The sequence below is a fragment of the Anarhichas minor genome, unplaced genomic scaffold, assembly GCF_050575085.1.
Source record: "Anarhichas minor isolate MPS153535 unplaced genomic scaffold, ASM5057508v1 ptg000012l, whole genome shotgun sequence".
Taxonomy (NCBI): domain Eukaryota; kingdom Metazoa; phylum Chordata; class Actinopteri; order Perciformes; family Anarhichadidae; genus Anarhichas; species Anarhichas minor.
Window position 1 is genome coordinate 4,455,690 of NW_027466458.1, and position 21,095 is coordinate 4,476,784.

Consider the following 21,095-nt stretch of genomic DNA (forward strand, 5'->3'; position numbering starts at 1 on the left):
ATGGCTGGTATGAAGCAAGAGCGGTCCTGATGCTGTATCTCTGGAACTAACTTGGGGAGTTTTTGATCTCCGAGTAGTATTGTGGAGCAGTTTTTCTACGAGTCGGTTCTTGCTGTGTTGTCTTGTGCATGCTCACACTATTCCGCAGGTTTAAAGAAAAATTGTCTTAAGTTTTATTGGAAAAGATGCATTCATCAGGTTAGTTCGGCCTCAAGGACACACACGATGAGTTTTGATGAGTAATATTAAATGTAAACATACATTTTATTTATTCACACAGAGCACCGTTAAACATATATTTCAGCGTAGCTTTGCATTTTTGCATTCTGCTTATTCACTGTTACTCATATCTCAAAGAAGAGAAATCCTCTCGGCACTCACAGTAAGTCTAACAGATACTGAGAGGAAAAATAATTTCTCTGAGGTTATTAATGTTACAGTCAGATGATGGTCTTTTCCAGGAGATCAAGGAGGCCAAACTGTAAACAGCAGCCAGGAGAATTTCTTGTTAATATCTGGACTTAAGGTTAACACAGTTATAGCTGAACAATATCTGTTGGTGAATGTCTATGTGTAACTCATTCAAATGTTGAACTTTTCATCATTTTTTTTTTGTGTGTAATTTGAAAGGTTTAACATGTTGAAAATGAACCTATTTAACAGCTGTGTTTCGTTTACTTGCTGTAACAGCTGACATCGTGTGTCACCAAACCAACCCAACCCGGCTGAAGATGGATAAGGACAACAATGGAGTCTTAGGCGGGAGAGTTTCATTGTCACCTGGTATTTGTAGGAGAATATTAAAAACTGTAAGTGAGAAGGTACGTTAACGAATGCTTTGGGCTGACGTGGAAAGCTAAACACAGTAAAAGATGGACTGAGAGGAATTATTCGAATTGCATTGGTAGGCACTGCGTCTATTCCAACCTCGAGAGAAACCATCGTGTCAAGAATAGACACTTTGTATGAAGACGGGAGGGCGAGGTGGACGAACATGCTTGAGCTGGAAAAGGACGCCGCCCTCACAGGGGGATCATCGGACTTCTGTGAGTAATGGTAACTTCTTGGGCGTTATGGCACACGTCAATGATGAATACGAAGGCAAATCACTGTCAATATCCGCAAGCAGAGATGAGTCATGCGCCAGGAGACGCTCCTCGCTCTCAAAGCATGGTTTTCTCCTCGCAGGCTTCAATTTTACTTGCGCGAGCAGAGATATTCTGCCCCGAGTGATGTTGAAAGCGCTCGCAAAAGTAGTTTGCGTGCACAGCTTTGAGTTGCACGCACGGTGCAGAAATATTTCCTTGTTTTTTTTCCCATATTTGCATGGAATATTGTGGCCTATTTTGAAATACAACAGGCAGGTGCAACACTTTTTTCTTGTTAATTATTATTTGTATCAGTGCTTTTAAGAAATGTTGCATTCTTATCTGATATCTATTTTTAATGGCCTTCAATAGGCTTGGTTTGTATTATTATAGTTTGTTAGTGCATATAAGAAAAAAACCTTTCAAGCTGGCTGGAATCTGTGTTCTAAGTTAAAATGATGCTATCAAAAAATAGTATTTGAATTTAAATATATTTCTTTTGAGTTGATTCTACATTAATTCCATGATTTTACATTTAATTGCCTATTACACGCTTCAGTCTTAAGGAGAACGAAAGCGGTTAGTTAGTTCATGTTTGTCCGTCGATCGACGGCCCGAGTTTTTCTCAGTTATAATAACAAGATAGAAAATAAGAATTCATGTTTTAAAGGATGTGTGTTTCTTATTCAAGAATGTTAACCTCTCAAACACCAGTGCTACCTCTTGAAACATGGATTTTGATGAATACACTTTGGGTGTTGTAAGGATAAATCACCTACCTGTTAGTTACAAGGTGGCACTAACATCAATGACACGCACACACACACACACACACACACACAGTAACATTGCTGATAATTGCTTCACTCAGAACTTAAGCTTGAAACGGGAAACAAAAAGTACTACTCACTTCTCCTCTTGCCAACATCTCCCTTGGAGGTGGCAGCCTCATTTAGCAGCACCATCCCCATGGTGATTGCAGCATCTGGGACAAGGTCGTCAAGGAAACAACACACTTGCATACGGGAGTGGGAGAAGCTGGAAGTACACACTGACCCAGGAAGAAGTGCTGGACACACATATGCACATACAGTATGTGCATGGGCGCACTGAAACAGATTAGCCAGAACATCAGTCACTGCATGACGGCACCGAGTTCATATAAACGGTTTGGAATAACGTGAATCAAAGGAGTCCAGACAATAGGCTTACAATAAATACTTTTCAATTAAAGCTCACAAGCACCATGTTTGGTTGAGACATCGTCAGAGAGGAGTTCATTAAACTGCAAATGTTGAGGGCCATAGTTGATGGTGTACTGCATTACATTGTATGCTGTGATAGACAACTACAGTGTAATCAGGAGAGACTTGGTTCATAGGTCACTGGCCCTTTCCCTGTTATTCCCAACACAGCTTTATAAAAAGGAGAAAATGTGTTTTGTTGAATGAATCACAAACCGTTTTGTGAGAGGGCACGAGATCACGAGGCAACATCTGGCAACACAAAACTAAAAATACTCTTTTATTATTACTGAATTGAATCGGCAGCGGTACAACCTAACCATTGGAAGAAAAACATCAGAATGGTTTCCCAATTCAATTCAATTATTTTTTCTTTTTTTTAAACCCACACAGTGTGGTGATGTCAAGTCAACTCTGCAAACATGGCCCTGATGCTCTGATGTAGTGTAAATTGTGAGCACTACAGTTTGTAGAGAGGAAAACTTCCCCATCTGCAGTGACTGTTGCAGATACAGCTGACCGTGGAGAGGTGGAGAACATATTCCCTCTGCAAGGTTTTCTTCTATTTTCTTTATGTTGAGCTTGGTGGGGCTACACTGTAAAGCCCATTGGGACACTGTGTGCGTAGTACGATCATCGCACGATGCACTTGTAGTATTTAGCTATTGTTTAAGTTTTTGACCTGTTGAAAGTGTGGCATTTTTTTTGTGAACATATCTTTTTTTTTTTTACAGAAGCAAGCAGTGCTGCATTCAACACTTCAACGCGTTTTCTACAATCACTGCAAAGCACAGCCTCAGGTGGCTTATAATTACAGATTCCTCTCTTCAGCGTGTGGGCTGCATACCAATCATTATGACTGAAGAAATCCTGAAGGGGTGCGCACACAAAAGCTGCCACATGGGAAGATACAGAGCGGAAATCAGGCGTCGGCTTGTATGCGAAAGACATGATATGACACAAACACAAGAGATACAGTATCTCCACAGACAGCGACGTGTACGGCAGCCTGGGTGCTTGCAGGAAGCTTTGCCACAGTGTGAAGTTATAATAACAAATGGATAATTAGCAGTGTATAGAGTAAGATCATGCAACTGCACTGGATTTTTTGTTTCCGCCATCTGCATTTATTGTATCTGTCGTGGTGCACCCTAGTCACACTACATCCACATGCATATCATTAGAATAAAATATCCTTTATCCTGTGAGGCTGATTAAAGTCAAACTGGAATATTTGAGATTGGTACAATTTTGGGACAGGACTGGCTTATGTGCACATGACCAAAACAAAAAGATCCAAAAGCTTTGATACTAGTTTTCCTTGTTAACGCAATCCCAACCAGGTGCTTCCACTTTACTTCATAGAAACGGCTCTGAGTCAGAGATATCATCAGAATACCAAATTGGCACGAAGCAAAAAAATGATTTGCAAGTAATAAAATCTAGTTTGTTGACACGGAATATTTGAAGACCTGCAAGTTACAGAGAGCAGCTTCCATTGTGAAGATACTTCACACGTACACTAAGAGGCTGAGAGGATAGAGACATTTTCCTGAGAGAGAATCCCCACCTGTGTGTCTTCACCTAATCAGTGGCATGGGGTTTGACCATGGCAGACAGTTCAGCCTGAACGGCAATGCTTTGTGTTGGGTTGACACACTTCATTGATCCTGTCCCATCTGACTGTTGTGGGGAGATCATATGGTAGTCAGAATGAGAGAAATACATTCATCTGTTTCTATTTCATCCTAAAATGCTATAGATATGCAACTTCACGTAGTACCCGAGTGTGTGTGTGTGTGTGTTCCTCTGTATGAGGAATTTTACAAGGTTACATCCACGGGGAAACAGTCATAAAATGTGTTTAAACAACCTGCACAGACAACAAGCGTAGGCGTGTTAGCGTTACAGCAGGTGTGAATGTGTTTCATTTAGATGTAATCAGATGGGCCCAAAAAATAAATAAAAAATAAACCGTGTTAGCGTGGACAAAACAAATATTGCTCTGCAGCAGGTGCGACCTTGGACCTGCTATTTCCCACGGGGGCAAACACAACAGCTAGGAATGAACGGTATCATTACCCACACAGATACAGAAGCACCAGTGCAAGAACACACAGGTATACAAGCAGACAGAGAAGAAGACAAACAGAGAACAGAAACATTTACCCTGCCAAAAGCACACAAACACAGACACACACATGCAAGTTAAAAGAGGACAATCCCTGGTCTTTGTATTGCCTGTTTGTTCAGTGCAGCAGGCAGCCTCCCTATGGAGAACGCACACAGATGACAATCGTGTGCTCAGACACATATACACATATAAGGTGGCTTCCAATGTGGTGTGAGTCAGCAGATGGAGAATTAAAGGAACTTGGTGCCGCGATGAGCTGTTGGACATTTCACAGATAGTTAAACTGCTCTGGATGATTCGCATTTTGCCGCACCGAGTTTCAATTTATGTCAACACGTGAAACGTTCAAACACAAACGCGTTGGGGGAAAGGATACTCAGAAGAAGGATGATGTGAGACTCGGCCACAAACTGAGCCTGACTGCTGCCGTGAATATAACTCTGTGGAGGAGAGAAAGAAAAGGGAAAGAGAGACAGACATATCAGATTAACATTGTTCATTTCAACTGAAAATAAGTACACCCTCAGTGAAAATTTCTGAATTAAAGAAATAAAGAACAATCCAGTCAGGAAACGGCAAGTTGAGTTATGAATGGTGAAGAATAGTATTGTGCAGTAGGCAACATCGAACAGGGAAGTTGGAAACAGTGAGGAGAGAAAAGGGATTTGGAAAATCTTCAATAAAAAAAGTATTTTTTTTTAAAAACCTCTTGCTTGAATATTAGGTAATAGAAAGAGTAACCTCCCACACTATCCCAAGAGATACACTTCTAATGACTTATGAACCTGGCTTGAAATATGGCCCTTTTATATTTTGAGTGTAATAACTGTCCCCAATATATGCAAACCTGGACTTTGTTGTTGCCAAAACGGCATCCACTTCCTGGCTTCTTCCCATCTTTTGCTTTAATGTACACTGAAGATCTAGAGTGGCCAGTACTTTTTCCTCCAAGGATACGTCTTGTATTCAGCAGTGCAACAAGATTATTTTGTGTGTGTGTGTGTGTGTGTGTGAGAGTGTGTTTGACGGAAACACACATGGTTTTCTCACATATTTGAATATGTCATTTGTGTGTGCGTGCACGTCAGTTTAAGAGTGCGTGCTTTGGTATTGTGAGTCATAGAGATTTCTCCCCTGTAGTGCGTAGGTGTAGTAGAGGTGCTGCCTTTTCACTGAGTGGGCAAAGAGGTCAATCTAATCTTACAGGAACACTCACATATAGACAGAGAAAAATATTATTTCAACCCCCATCCACTGCCCAACCTCTAAATGGAGACTCCCACTGTTAAACCTGTAGGTATACAACCATTTCCGTTATGCATCTATCCAGCATTAATGCTGCTTAAAAAAAAAAAAACGCAGACAAAGTCAGTCAAAGAGATCTCATAACCTCTGCTTTGTTACGGAAAAAAGGGATAGCGTGAAACATAATGTATACAGATTTCTATTCATATGGAGAGTCACGTTCATTCAGCGGGAGTCAGTAACGCCGCGCTCACAGGTTGTCATTTGTCATTTTTTGATTGGTTGCCACTTCTCAAGAGTGCGGGTGTTAAGTAATACGAGCCGGTCTCTGGGCAGACGCCAACGAAGCAAAAGTGTAGGAAGAAAGGAGTGTTGCTGAGGGGAGCAACCATTATTGTTCAGTGTGTGAGGGGAAATGGGCCACATGAAAAGAAAAAAAGAGAAAATCTCTCGTACCAACAATTTCCGTTGGCACGAACAAGTGATTTAAGATCATTTATTTCCAGACCTGCTGTATGAGTGTACAGACACTCCATCATATGGAATTCATTTTTTTTTTACTTGCCAAAAACCAAAGTCTTTTCAGACCAAATGCTAATAGTTTGTGCGGATAAATCACAGGGAAATGAAGCCCCTCTATCTCTATGATCCACTACAAATCCAAAACATTTCGTATTTTACCTTTTCTTTTCTCCCCCTACTTTACTACCACAGAGCTCTTAAACCTCTTCATGTTTATTTGCAGGGACTAATGATGCAACCACAGCACATACTCTGTTGAGATTTAATTGAAGATGAGGAACCAAAGATAAACTGGATGCAAGTAAACATAAGTGATGAAAGAAATTACTAGTCTTCAGAAAACAATGGGGTTGTCTTCTTGTATCGTCAGTCATACTCATGGAGGGTAGTGGTTGAAGTGTTTAGTTAGTTGTACCAGTATGTATTGAACCGTGAACTGTGTGCACTATTATACTCTAGTCTAAAGTATTGTCTCAGTATTAACGTATATAAGCAAAGGTGTTTGTCACTACCTGTCTGAGTGTCACTATCACATTAAAGTTAATGGCTTTTTGCAAAAGGAGTTGATTTTAGTCAGTCCATACTTGGATAGGATTCAAATTAGAATTAGTATTCGGTTACAGTTTGGACAGGGACGTCAATTTAGTGTTCCTAAATCTTTGCATTAACCCTTGATACTTGACTGTAACAATGTATTTGTATGTAAATATATTCCAACTAGCCAGCCAGTCTGACGCGTCCCATTGAGGTGTCAATTTGCTCTGCTTGGATCTCTGTTCCAGTCAGTACCCATTGTCTCTACCTCTGAAGAAAGTCTGCCGCACAATGGCCAAAGCTCAAAGCCTGCACAGGCAAGCTTCTCTGATAGGACGTCAGAGGCCCAATGCGTGTGTGTGTGATGGGAGAAAAGCAGAGAGAGAGAGAGAGAGAGAGAGAGAGAGAGAGAGAGAGAGAGAGAGAGAGAGAGACGAAGTCTTGTGGAAATGAGACAAATAGGAGAGCGAGAGGAAGGAAGTCTTTCGGTGTGTTTCACATTGTTGAATCCCAGCAGATTATTAGCGTCTAGGTTTACGGGCACATCTAGGGTCTGTTTTTCCACTCGACTGCCCCAGTGTTCATTTCTTTCCCTATCAGACAGGAATAAGGATGGGAAGATGAATGGAGGATGACAAAGGAGGCGGAGTAAAGGGTGGACGGCTTATTCTTGCTTCAGTGGAGATAAATGAAGAATCTTTGCACTTGAAAGCAGACATAAAGGCGACAAAAGGCTCAATGCTGCAACATATCCCTTTGTCTTCAACACAAAACTGTTGCTCTGCATTAAGGAGGGATTTGGAATCGTTATCAAGGTGCTTTCATTATTGACTGACAAACCAAAGCTCCTGTATTAACACAATGAACAAAAGTTTGTTTGGGTTGCGTTGCACTTTCCTGAAGTTGGTGAGAGATTGCTTTTTGCATTCCTTTTCACGACGTGAAAAACTGGAAGTGCAACGGCATGCTTGAAACTATTTCAATACAGCAATAAGGTGAACAACCTGAGGTAGAGCCTAGTTGGTACCGAGTCTACCCATTGTGAACCGATAAGGAAATAACAGATAGCAAGAATTGTAGGTTTCAATTCAACTGTGTTGAGGCTAGAGATGTTGAAAAGGCCTTAAATCAATGTGGAAAGATTCACAACACAAGCAAAGAAACATTTTGTGTTTTGGCTTGCTGCCATAACGTTCCTACATAGCATCCACATACAATTTAGGGACTTGGTCACTGTGTAGACACAAATGACTGTGCATGAGGAGTAGTTGTGCATTACGAGTGCCTCGTCTGTTGAAGAATATAAACATGGAACTTGTATTTTTGCAAGTCCTCCTTTACATACCAGGACAGCATTTAAAGTGAGAGCCCCTTCTAGCTTTATCTGAGCCTATATTCAATTAGTAGCCAGTTTATAAAGTATATCGAGCCACATCCAGTGCACTCAAACACAACTGTGCAATAAATCCAACCTTTAGACTCTACAGAGGTCGGCAAAGTCTTAGAAACGCCCAAGTCAACAGCTACATCTCCGCTTCTATTTCCTATACTCATTATGCAGAACTCAAATGATGTATTTATGGTGGGCCGATATCATTGGATAACAATTATTGATGCATTAATGTGTTCATCATTTTAATGTTGCAGCTGGTAAAGATGGGGCTAACAAACTACTTTATATATTTAAAAGATATTTATTACTTAGTCATTAATCCTATAGTTTATTAGTTGATTTATATTTTGTATTAAAAGTCTACATCTGCAAAGTAGCCGTACTAGTTTCTTGTCAAACTGTATCAATGATGTTATCCAAGATTCAAAGTGCAAGGGTATCTTTGTATAATGTTCAATAACTGTGCGGGGGAAAATATGTGAATACAGAGCAATGAAAGAAGTACTTGTCACAGCTGTGCCACACGACAAAAGGTGAATATGTGAACCTTAATTAAATGAGACAAGCTCAGTCCCCTTTTCAGGAGATCGTTGAACAGTCACTCTGGGAAACAAATGCTAAATCAAGTACAATATGATTAGATGAGGCGGGTTAAAGGGAAGTCACATAACTCCTGAAAAAAGCTTGGAAAAATAATACAGATTAATAAGAGACAACTGCATCAGTATCCAAGGGTGGATTTTTTTCATTACTAAAATTGAACAAACATAACTTTATACTTTTTTTTTCAAGACACTGCTTTCTGCATGCTATATAAACACAAACTGCAGATAGAGGCTGTGAGCACCAGCAGTGTTTGGGGGGGATGAAAGATTCCTCAATACATGGCCAGGCACTTCCAATTAATCTGATGGATTAGAATGCAGGAGCTCTATTCATTAGTGTGCAGAGCTGAGAGTGTGTGTGTGTGTGTGTGTGTGTGTGTGTGTGTGTGTGTGTGTTTCAGTGTATGTAGCTTTGTATACCGAAAACCAGTAAGTAAATGTGTGTTTGTGAATGAGACTATTTAGGGAGAATTTGTCTTTGTGAAAGAAGTGTGTGCTCATTAGAAAGTTGTAAGACATCATGGTGGTCTGGAAGTAAAAAGCAGCCACAGCTCGTTAAGCGAACATGGAGATGAATGGAACACAAAAGTCACACTCCATAACTCTGGAACACACAGGTCACCTACACAGACCAATGTAGACACTTGTGAATGAGCCCATGCTGGCTTTAAAATGTGCTTTGGTGCTGAACACAGCCGGACATTAAGCCACAAACGATCTATTTTATATGTATTTGAATTGCAATGGACTGAGACAAATGAGGTTTATTTGGAGAATCAAAAGAGAACCTTTACTGATGTACAACTACAAAACAGCTGTGTTTGCCTTAAACAGCCGTTAAAGTGTCAAAGTATAGAACTGTGGCTAACTGTGGAGAGAGCAGGGCCGTCCTTCAATCAGAGGGTCGGCGGTTCGATCCCCAGCTCGGGCTCCGCTTGTCGCATGTCGATGTGTCCTTGAGCAAGACACTTAACCCCAAAATTGCTCGCGTAGCTGTGCCTACGGTGTGATAGAATCTGAATTGTGAGTCGCTTTGGATAAAAGCGTCTGCTAAATGACTGTAATGTAATATAAAGGGTCAAACACGGTGATTGCGAGTCAGTTACACTATTGCAGGTGCGACTGAAAGGCCAGAGCAGGAAGACCCGCCTGCTGGCTCCCAGTCAGCTACAAACAGCAACAGAGAGAGAGTTGTGTGTAGAATCCACCATTGTAGGGTGACTGGAAGCGCATTGAACATGCTAATGCACATTTGACGGCATCATCATCCAGATGGAAGGAGGAAAACGCAAACCGTATTTTGGATCTTCAATTTCATAGCATAAAAGATGTTTATTAATTTATAGCCTATTGGGACTTGTTGCCTTTCGGGAAAGTGTTTGTTGTGTGTTCGTACAGTGTAACACAGTTTACTAAAGTTGCCAGTGGGCAAAATGCTTCCTCAGTCCCCAGCAAAAGTATTTTGTCTGTCTTTGACACTCTCACTACTATTAAATGCTGTTACATGTCGCCATTTGTGATGTAGTTTTAAATCACAGCATGCTGACATATACTTCTTTCTTTCCAATTTTAAATAGCCTCACTACGGCTCACCTTCATAAATTCAGGCAGGTTCATGCTGTGGAGCTGTCGGGTACAACTTTAATCTGCTACCGGTCCAATTAATCTGATGGATTAGTGTTTTTAAAGAGACCCATCTCTGTGAATGAGCTGAAAACATCAAGTCTTTTGGTCGTTAAAAAACAGGGAATCTTTCGTATACGCGAAAGAATCTGACCAACTGGTAAATAAAAGAAATGTGTGATGTAATGGTCATTTATACATTTGACCACTTATTAAGGCTACCATTAATTATTATGCTATGAATTTCCAACATAAATCACAGTATAAACACACTGCATTCCAGGGGAAAATCATTAATGTCCTTAAAAGCATGTTTAATGCAGGTTGTCCAAGGCAATTGTGAAAACAATTACTATTCCATCCAGCTTTTTATTTACCACATCCTGGGGTATAATACGCTGAAGGCACTGAATAACTTAAAGAAAAGGTCTATGCAAAATGTAAACTTAGTCATGAGATTATTCCTCCAGAGGGTCTCAAGAAAACAAATGGTAAGAGGTTAGCTCAGTCAAAAATCTAAATATCAACGTTAGAAATCTAAAATATGTCGAGACCTTTACCTCCCCCGGGGATAATTTACTATAGTATTTGTTTCATTAGTATGCTCTCAGATCAAGATCTCGGGAATATAAGTGTTTACATTATTTCTAATACAAGAACACAGATGTGAGCGTGTCTGTGTTCATGGATTCATTTGAATACATTGACATTAAAAAGCCTCGTTTATATAAGACCTGCATGAGACAGCCCATTTGTCAGACTTTGAAGCAAATTAGGTGTCTGCACCAATGCAGGCGTGTAATATTAATTTACATATACGCATGCATACACAGAGGAGGGCCATAGGCATCCCACATGTTTATTATTGTATTCAAATGAGGTTGAGAACAGGCTTTCACAAGTGGCCGTCAATGATTCCCTCAATGAGTCACAACCTAGTGTGCTACATGTCACGGAAAACATACGTGACAAGAACGTTAAGTACCAATAAAAATGTAATAGTTGGCATTGTTGGCGAGTTATGTTGATGCTGATAACACAAAGTATATGAGCAATGAGCATACCTTGTCCCTTCTTCTCTTGACCATACTATCGCTAAAAACAGACTGCTGTAGTGTTAGCTGTTAATAGCTGTGGGGCAGATAACCTTTATAAATAGCTATATTCATCCTTTTCCATCCTGTATCCTGTGTGTGTGTGTGTGTGTGTGTTTTGTTTGGTGAAAGGTCAGGAGGCACTCAGACAGGAAGAGGGATAAATGAAAAGTCAACAAAGCAGAAAGAGCAGAGAGGAGAAAGAGTACGTAACAGAGAGGAAGAGAGATGGAGTGGAGACATGTGCGTCATTTATACAAACAGAGGATAGGTACGACTGTGTGTGTGTTGGTTACAATGATGGGCGATCTAGGAAGTGAACCGTGAAAGGGAATTTGGGTAACAGTGCCGGCTAAATACCTACGATGTAGAATGAGAGAAAGAGAAAGTGAAAACCAAAGGAGAGAATGACTGTTTGCTAGTTTGAATCAGACCTGTAAATTACACACAACACTAAAACTGATGCATGATACGAGTGATGATATCCAGTCACGAGTCGACAGAAAATGTTGAAAAAAGGATTTGTAGATCATTTTAGAGTGGACGAAAAGGAAATTCATTATTTATGATTGATGGCTAGTTCTCGATGTTAGAAGTTCAATATGTCTTAGTGAAAAGAGAAAAGAGCTGCAACACACCAACGATTAAATGTCTAACTAACCAGACTGGAGAGCATATGGGGGGGGGGGGGGGGGATTCATCCGGTACAGCAGAGGGACTATGGGCAGGTTCTCACTGAACCCTTCATCTAAACAAATATGGTAGTCTATTTCAGGGATTCAGGTGATGCTTTAAAATCTCATTATATACTCACTGTTTATGCAGTTCAATGTTTGCACAGTCCATGGAGAGTTCAGTGTAATTACCCAAGAGTCAATTAAAAGCATTTAAAACCTGTTTTTCTTTCCTTTGAAAGAAAAACAAAAACATTTCAGTGGAACAGCAGTGGATTCGCTCTTGAGGGTAAAGTGAATCTTCCCATAGTTATGCAAACAACACACAGATGTACGTAGGTAACGACATCACCAGGTGACGACAGCCACCAGCTTGGTGCATTAAACAAATCCATCGTTGGATTTGGCAGGAATTCCTTCAGTTAGACTTTTGGTTGCAAAGGATTGACAAATTTCAGAAAGGTTTTCAAGGGATGTTAAGGTTGGACATTTTGCACGATTTCATGATAAAAATGTGTGCTTTTCAATGTACAACTTATTTGACGGGAAGAATACACATAGATATACACATTTTGTTATTTGAATGAATTGTAACCACTGCTTTCAGCAGATAGAATCAAAGGGCTTCAGTCTCTGGAGGACTTGAACTTGTTTAGACAGCAGCAGCTGACTCTGCTGACCAGGAGCGTGGATCACACCACTCTAATTCTTGGATCTTTACACTGGCTTCCAGTGTGTCAAATAATTGATTTTGAAATACTAGTGTTAGTTTTTAAAGCACTGGATGGTTTAGGGCCGAAAATACATTCATGAGCTGCTGCTGCTCCGTTATGAATCATCACGGTCAACTTTGACCAAGGAATTTGTGCTGTTGACCAATGGCAAGCAGTCTTTGAAACCTGCTCTGGAGTAAGAACTGCTCCACAAAAGAGGAATGGTTTGTATACAGCCATGAGACAGGAGTCAATGGTACAAATACGTCCTTAAAATAAAGTCTGTGAACATGCCGTCCCATTAGTGACCGAGATAACCAGCTTGCAAACCAACAGGCTGCTTGCCCAGGACATATTTCTTTATTATAGGGTTTGTATAAATGGTTATACCATTGTTAATTACAGTTTTCTGATAAAATCAATGGTTCCAATCATTTCATGTGAGGCTGTGTGCATTTGTGGAGAGACGGAGAGGTCAATGTCTACTAGTCTAAAGAAATATCCAGCCTAAAGGACCATTTATTTCTCTGCTTCACTACACTGTTCAATTCTCTCCATACCGGCTCAAAAAAACACCCAGATAAACACACAAGCATTGTCTGACTCAATCAAACCCATACACACACACACACACAGACACACAGACAGACACACTCTCTCACACACGCACACACACACACACACACACACACACACACACACACACACACAGAGAGATGTGCAGGTAAAGCAAAATCTAAGGCAGCACTCACACTGACCAGCATCGACCACACAATGATGCCCTCTGCAAGCCAAAAGTCAAATATTTGCAGAGAGCCAATAAAAGTGACAGCTGTTTTTTTTAAATCTGAAAGATTAGCAATAATGTAGAGAGGGCTGCTGCCAACAGCCGCCAAAAGCCATCAACCAGTCATGTGAAATCAGCTGGAAATATGATAATGTCATCAGTCAATAGTGTGGAAATAAGTAAGTGGTTGGTCATAGTAAAAAACTAAAAAGGAAACACTGGCGGAAATGCTTTAAAATGTAAAAAGTACCATTTGCTTCCTTTTAGGCTGAGACAGTTTGTTTATATTAAAACTTTTATCATGAGAAAACTCCTAACCTTTACTTTCTTCCCCTGACTTTCTTTTTTTTCCTTAAACCTCCTCTCCCTTCTGACGCGGCTCAAAAGCTTTTCAGCCGTGTGTGTGACTTTGAATTGTTTGATTTGTTGTGTACATGACTGTGTTTGTAGTATTTTGAGTGGGTTAGCCATATGTAGGAGTTTGGCTTAATTGTGTGCGCATGTATGTAGTTAGCGTGTATGTAGGCTTGGCCCATGTGCGTATGTGTACGAGCACACGCATTTTGTCAAAGCACAACTGTATCTATGTCCCATTTTTTGTGTGTGTGTGGAAGTGTTTGAGCAAAAATGAGCTAGCAGTATTTTCTTGGCTGCACAGTGAGACGCTCACTACAATTTCATCTGCTTCGTCGTGCCATTCATCAGTTGACAAATCCTTTCAATATAGTCTACCTGGCCTCGCTCGCTCATCATTTTAAAGGAATTACAGTGTCTGGGGAGAGAAGGGGAGAAAGAGAGAGAGAGGAGGAGAGTGGGAGATTAGAGAGCGAGGTGAGAGGAAGTAACACGAAAAGAGGATGGAAGTAGAACAGCAAAGATAAGGCTGGTATCTATTCAATATCATCTGCCCAGTTCAAGCTATTCACTGTTGAAGGGCGGAGAGGGAAAAAGAAGGATTTAAAGCATAGGAGGGAGGACGAAGGTGGAAAAAAAGGTGTGAAGGAAGGGAGGACACAAGACAGATATGACGGCCATTTACACAAATATCTAAAGAGGCCATCTCTGCAGCTACTTTGGTTGAGTGGCTGCAAAATAGAAACCTGCCCTTCAAGATGAAGAAAATGTGGTTGGGTTAAAGCATGTAAGTCACTGGTGTTATCAATGAGGCTACTGCTGCTGAAGAGGAATGATTAAGGTTAGGCTATAAGGCCTGGGAGGACGGGCCTGTAGGGGGCTTAACAGGAAGTTATAGCATAATAAAGCCAGCCCTCAATGGGTTTGCATACTATAATTTCCCATAATAGGTTCACATACACTCAGTGGTCTAGTTATGTACACCAGTACAATCTAATGCAATCCAATACGACAGCTTTGCAATAACATCTATCTTTATAAACTCATAATGTCCATTTTTTGTGACATTTTTTGAAATGTATGAATGGTATTGGATTGCTTTTAGACTGTACAAGTGTACCAAATAAAGCATATGGGAGGATACGTCTTACAAACAATTGTGAGAAGAGTTTGTATGATCTTAAAATATGCACACATTTAAAATGTAATATGCATCTCTCTCAGTTTAATGTAATATTAATTTAAAAATAAGTTCCGTTCATTAGCTTCCGCTTATCCGGGGGCAGCAGGCTTGGGAGGGTGTTCCGGACGCCCCTCTTCCCAGCAGCGCTTTCCAGCTCCTCCTGGGGAACCCCGAGGTGTTCCCAGGCCAGACGAGATATGTGATCTCTCCAGCATGTTCCGGGTCTTACTAGTTGGACATAATTGGAAAACCTCTCAAGGGAGGCGTCCAGGAGGCATTCTGATCAGATGCCTGAACCACCTCAGCTGGCTCCTTTCGACACGGAGGAGCAGCGGCTCGACTTCGAGACAAGGGACAACCCTGGCGGAGGCCAACACGCACTGAAAATGTGCTCGTCTTTGTGCCGAGTATCCGGACACAGCTCTCATACAAGGACAGTATGGCCGGCAGCAACAACCCAGGTACCCAAGGTCTCCAAGTCCACAAAACACATGTAGACTGGACGGGCAAACTCCCATGACCCATCCAACAGACTTGCGAGGGTAAAGAGCTGGTCCACTGTTCCACGGCCAGGACGGAATACACGTCGCTCCTCCTGTATCTGAGGTTCGACAATCGGTCGGAACCTCCTTTTCAGCACCGTGGAATAAACTTTCCCGGGGAGGCTGAGCCGTGTGATACCCCGATCGTTTTAAAATGAGGAACCAACACCCCGGTCTGCCACTCCACGGGCACTGTAGCAGACCTCCACGCGACACTGAAGAGACGCGTCAGCCAAGACAGCCCGACAACGTCTTGTATTGTTGATATCATTGCTAATAGTAGTCATTAAACCATAATATTTCCCAGGTTTTTAGGGGTTAAGCTTTGCTGTCTGTTCTGCAAATGGAAAAAGCTAAAGTGTCTGCTGTTTATTAGCATAATGAGCCTGGATCCACACCTAAGTGACATATCTTCTAAAAGCGAGACACGTAAATAGAGTTAAAATATTCAAATAAGCAATGACATCAGTAATAGGATTCCTGGAAGGTACTTGAAAGTGGCTCAGGGTATGTTTGAGGCAAGCCACTAAGATTTCATTAAGACTTTAGCATGCAGTGTCTTTCACACGGATAAAGCAGAATTGTCTTAAATAATATACTTTGGACGGACTCTTTTCATATATTTGAGAAACGTCTTTTGCGGTTTGCTAAAATCCCAAACTATAAAACCTTAACTTTCTGGGTAGACTAGTAGTGTACAACTGTAACAGAGCATACAATGGCCCCTCCGCCAGCTCTTCATCCTGTCTACTCCTAACTGGTGTCATTTGTTTTCTGCATGCTCAGTAATACATCTTTTATGACCTGCTTACCTTTGCATTTGAATCAGATGCCTATGGGTATTGCTCCCCACAGTTAGGGGATTCATTCTCTGTCTTTATCTAAAATGCTGTTTCGACACTTCACTGTGTCAAAAGCTTTAATGGTGCTCTCATCGCTCTGCTCAGCTCATACTAAGCCAAGAAGAAGAGAGGCGGCATGCGGGAAGGAAAGCAGCTGACTGCACTTCATTCTTATGAAGACTATAACATGGAATGAAGACAGACAGAGGTGTGAAAGCGAGTGGAAGAAGGGAGGGCATAGTAAAGAAGGGGAAGCAGTGGGAAGGAAACTGGTGAGCAGATTGAAGAAGGAAGATGCAGGACTTTCTCAGATGTAGTGTGAAGAGTGTGATAGGTCTTCTTTGTGTATTTGTATGACGTGACGACAGTCAAAGACAACAAAAAATGATGCCTCTTTTTAAAATCAATTAGGATGTAAGTAGTCCGAATTTCTATCTCCAGCAACATCAGCATCTCCGCCTGTAGATGGTCCTCCTGGCAGAATAAAAGTGGTTCAGAAGCAAAGAGGCGGCAAAGAGAGGGGAGTGGAGAGAGAGAGGGAAATAACAGGGGATGAGAGAGATGGGGTGAAGGCTGGGAGCTACAAGGGATGAGGGTGTAACCTATTTGTTGTCAAACAGACTGAAAAATGACAGAGAGCCAACAGAGCCTGAAAAATAGAGTGCCCTGTACACAGAACAAGAGAGGGGGAACATGCCGTATGGAATAGAGGATGGGAGAAGGGGCAAGGGGGAGGGTTGTGATGCTTTTCTTTTGACTCTGTTGTGTGTTTGTGTATGTGTGCTGGCTACAGGGAATACCAATCCTTTTCGGTCTCTGCAGGAGCGGAGTTGACTTTTCCTACGACCCACGCATCACTCACTGTGGAAGGGTTTGTTTGAGTGTGTGTGTGTGTGTGTGTGTGCAAATGCACACGTCGCATTTTAGACGACATAATATTGGAGACACATAACCACGTTATCTTTATGGCAAACCTTCACTCTATACCTCTATCTCCTCTATCCCTCTCTCACTCGTCCCATCCCCTTCCCTCTTTTTCTCAGTTTTTCTCATATTGTTGTTTCAATTTCACACGTGAGCGAGCAAACCTAAATGACCAGCAGAGAGAAAGACAGAGAGAAAGAAAGGCAAGAAGAAAGAAGGAGAAAAAGAGTGAAAGACCGAAAAAAACTGTATCTGCCCCCCTCTCCCTCTCTCTCTCCCTCTCTCTGCTTGGTTTCAAGATGACTCTGACATGTCTATAAGGTGATATTAACACACAATGACTGCTCCCAGCTGTCCAGTAACACACTGGTCCAGTGTGTGTGTCTTACAGCCTTACAGATATTCCTACGGTTGATCTCATACAGCCTCACTCACCACACTGTAAAACAGATCAATGTTAACCCTTTCAATGATGTTTTTGCTGAAAACACACAAAGCAATTGTAAAGAAGAAAAAATAATGATAGAACGCAAGAAAGAAGAAAGGAACTCAGCAACCAAGGAACAAGGAAAGAAAGGGAGGGGAGAGGGCAACAAAGATGGGAGGACAGAAAGAAGGAATGAGAGAAAATAAAGTGATAGAAGGATGCGACTCATACCACTTGTCCATTCTGGGGATTTTTGTGGGCGTAGGGAGGACCTCTGATGTGATTCCACATCTGGCCGGATGTCATCGCAAAAACTACACACTATCACGGGGAGAGAGAGAGAGAGAGAGAGAGAGAGAGAGAGAGAGAGAGAGAGAGAGAGAGAAAGAAGGAAAGAAAGAGAGACAACAAAGACAGACAGGAGAGTGTGAGAATTAAGCGTGGAAAAGCTTGTAACATCATCCTGATTTTTAACTGAATTTGTAAAATTCATTCTTCTCAACGTATGACTGGGACATGAAAATGTAAGTGTTGTTAGAACAGGCAGAAAATGATATTACATTACAGTCATTTAGCAGACGCTTTTATCCAAAGCGACTTACAATAAGTGTATTCAACATCGGTTTTCGAGAGAACTACTCGTCACCAGAAGTCATAAGTGCATCTCCTCTCTTCAAACAAGCATCTAAGAGCATAAACCAGAGCGGTGCAGTGGACAGTGCAGAAACAAACGAATGCAATAAGTTTAAACTAATAAGAAAACAATAAGTGCAATGAGGTGAGATTACTCCACTCAATTGGTTTCACTAAACTTACAGTATGTCCCTGTCTTATAAAGGTGGATATTTTTAGCAGAGCATATACAGTATTTAACTTCTCACAGTGGGATTAAAAGGTTCCCACCTGAAACCCATTGTGTTTGTGCGTGTGTGTGTGTATTTGTGCATCATACCAGTGCAGCCATAGCCCATCCAGTCTTGTTGTATATGAATTCCAAGTTGTTCCTCCTCAGATACAACAGACCTCCAACCAGTGACACCAGCAGAGCCAAAGCGATCGTGCCTGAATAATTAGGAGGACGGAAGACACGGATCTGGAGGAACGGAGAGAGAGATGAGGAGCAAATCAATTTTACATTCCTTCAGTCACTGTATATATCACTGTCAGATTGTATAAATCTATACTTATATTTGATTATCTCAATGCAGCGGAGATTTTTGAATAAACGTCCTTCATTCATGTTTTCATGCTGTTTAGGATAGAGATATATATATATATATATCAATAAAAAATGAAAATGAAAGGAAAGAACATTTTAAGAAGTTATAAAATAATGATAGTAAAAGTACACTGACAAATTAATGCAAGAGTAAAATGGTCGGATAGACAGAACACATGTGTGTCACCAACACCGATTGTGTCAGCGATGAAAATGTGTGTACCATCTGCTGCTGCCAAGTGTTATAGAATAAAAACTTCACATACATACTGTACGAGTCAGCAGCCTTAGCCTGAGACTTAGTATGTGTGTATGAGAACATACGAGACCGTGAGACACGTAAAGATGCATCTCCAATGTTTCCCCGTCATCTCTGACTCTAGCAGTGGCCGGGGTGTCTCCAAAAGTCGCACACAAGTAGAAAAAATACCCTCAGGTGGCAGCAACTTAAGCATCTAACGCCCTCCTGTGATACACAGTTCCTATGACATGCTCAACATTGCATCTGCCCTCACTAAGACCAAGGATGCCTTCAGACCTTCCTGTTTGGCACACACACACACACACACACACACACACACACACACATAGAGAGAGAAAAGCACTAATGGGTTTGCCCGTTTGGAGAGTTTTTTTTAAAAACAGTACTCCCAAAGATTTAGCATTGCAGCAGCACTCCCCAAGGCCTGTAAACATACTTTGATGTTTAAACTTGGTGGAGTTACCTTTAATCAAGGGCTGTATGAAAGCTGTCCATCACACGGTGTTATGGACTACCCAACCCTGCCAAGACCACCTTAAAAGGCGGGTCTCTAACCCCCTACGAGCAGAATCTGATGCAGTCCATTTGAGGTGCAACAGACTTTATCTATTTGTATTATTTTAACTTTAATTTATTTATTTATTTAAATATTGATCCTTGACAGTCAGGGGAACTGTCAAGGATCAATATTATAACTGATTTGTATAAGCAGTGTACCTATTTATGCAGAATGCACTATTGCACAAGAAAACACAACACTGGAATTTTCTTAATTTGTTGAATTTCCCTTTTAGAGCTTACCTATTGAATATAGTTATTCCTTGAATAAGTTTGCTACTTGTATAAAGCATTTTAGTTTAAAATAAACATATATATTTTTTTAAATCCCTGATACTTAGGCCCGGCGTCGGAGTCAACTGAGGCCCGGCGAGTTGCCAGGATTGACGTACACTAGTGGAAACCCTGGGGATGGGTTTTTCAAATTCTTTGTATTATTTGAGCCGAAGAAATATAGACGATTAGCGATACAGCAGTGAATAAAAGTAATAAAGCAAAACACTGCATGTATGAGGACTGGTCAGTAAGCTGTAACAATAATATGACAGCACACACATTAAGTCACTTTTCGTCTCTATAATGGATGCAGATGAATATACATGCCCAGATACATCTAGACATACATACAGTACATATTGATTATACACCTACACACAGCCCAACAGACAGATATGGAGACTCTTTCCCAATAAAGGGGGCCACCTACAGGGGATACTCTGCAGCCACAGAGTAACTTGAGTGGCCATCGGGCCATGGTTGATATTCAACCTTGTTATTCTTTGGAGAAAAAATGTTGAGATCCGACAATAGCTCCAAACAATATGCATACATGAACTATATTGGGGTTGTGTGTACCAACCGTGCATGTTTTGGCAAATGAGTGCCCGTTTCTTGCAAATGATGCCTGCGTGAATGTGTGCGTGGTACCTGAACATCTGTGCGGTCTGCAATCCACTTGGCCAGCTGCTCGGAAGCAAAGCCAATCCTTTGCAGGTCAAACGTATCGGCCCTCTTGGGCTTTCCCTTCGCCGGGAAATGCATGAAGGTTGGAGCACTGTTCATGTTCAACTAGAGGGAAAGAGGGAAACGAGGTTAATGTTATCTCTGAAAGCAGCACATCATCGCTCA

The 21,095-nt window shown here is 41.2% G+C and overlaps 1 protein-coding gene across 2 annotated transcripts in view; it reads right to left on the reverse strand.

The window, feature by feature from the left end:
- Positions 1–21,095, reverse strand: part of LOC142948359 (dolichyl-diphosphooligosaccharide--protein glycosyltransferase subunit TUSC3) — a 61,100-nt gene that overhangs the window by 7,457 nt on the left and 32,548 nt on the right. For both annotated transcript variants that reach the window (XM_076090345.1, XM_076090344.1), the window contains 5 exons: positions 20,895–21,035; positions 18,881–19,021; positions 18,160–18,249; positions 4,843–4,906; positions 1,999–2,073 (listed from right to left, as the gene is read on the reverse strand). In XM_076090345.1, coding sequence (XP_075946460.1) covers positions 1,999–2,073; positions 4,843–4,906; positions 18,160–18,249; positions 18,881–19,021; positions 20,895–21,035 — 511 coding nt within the window. The remainder of the gene's footprint in view (positions 1–1,998; positions 2,074–4,842; positions 4,907–18,159; positions 18,250–18,880; positions 19,022–20,894; positions 21,036–21,095) is intronic.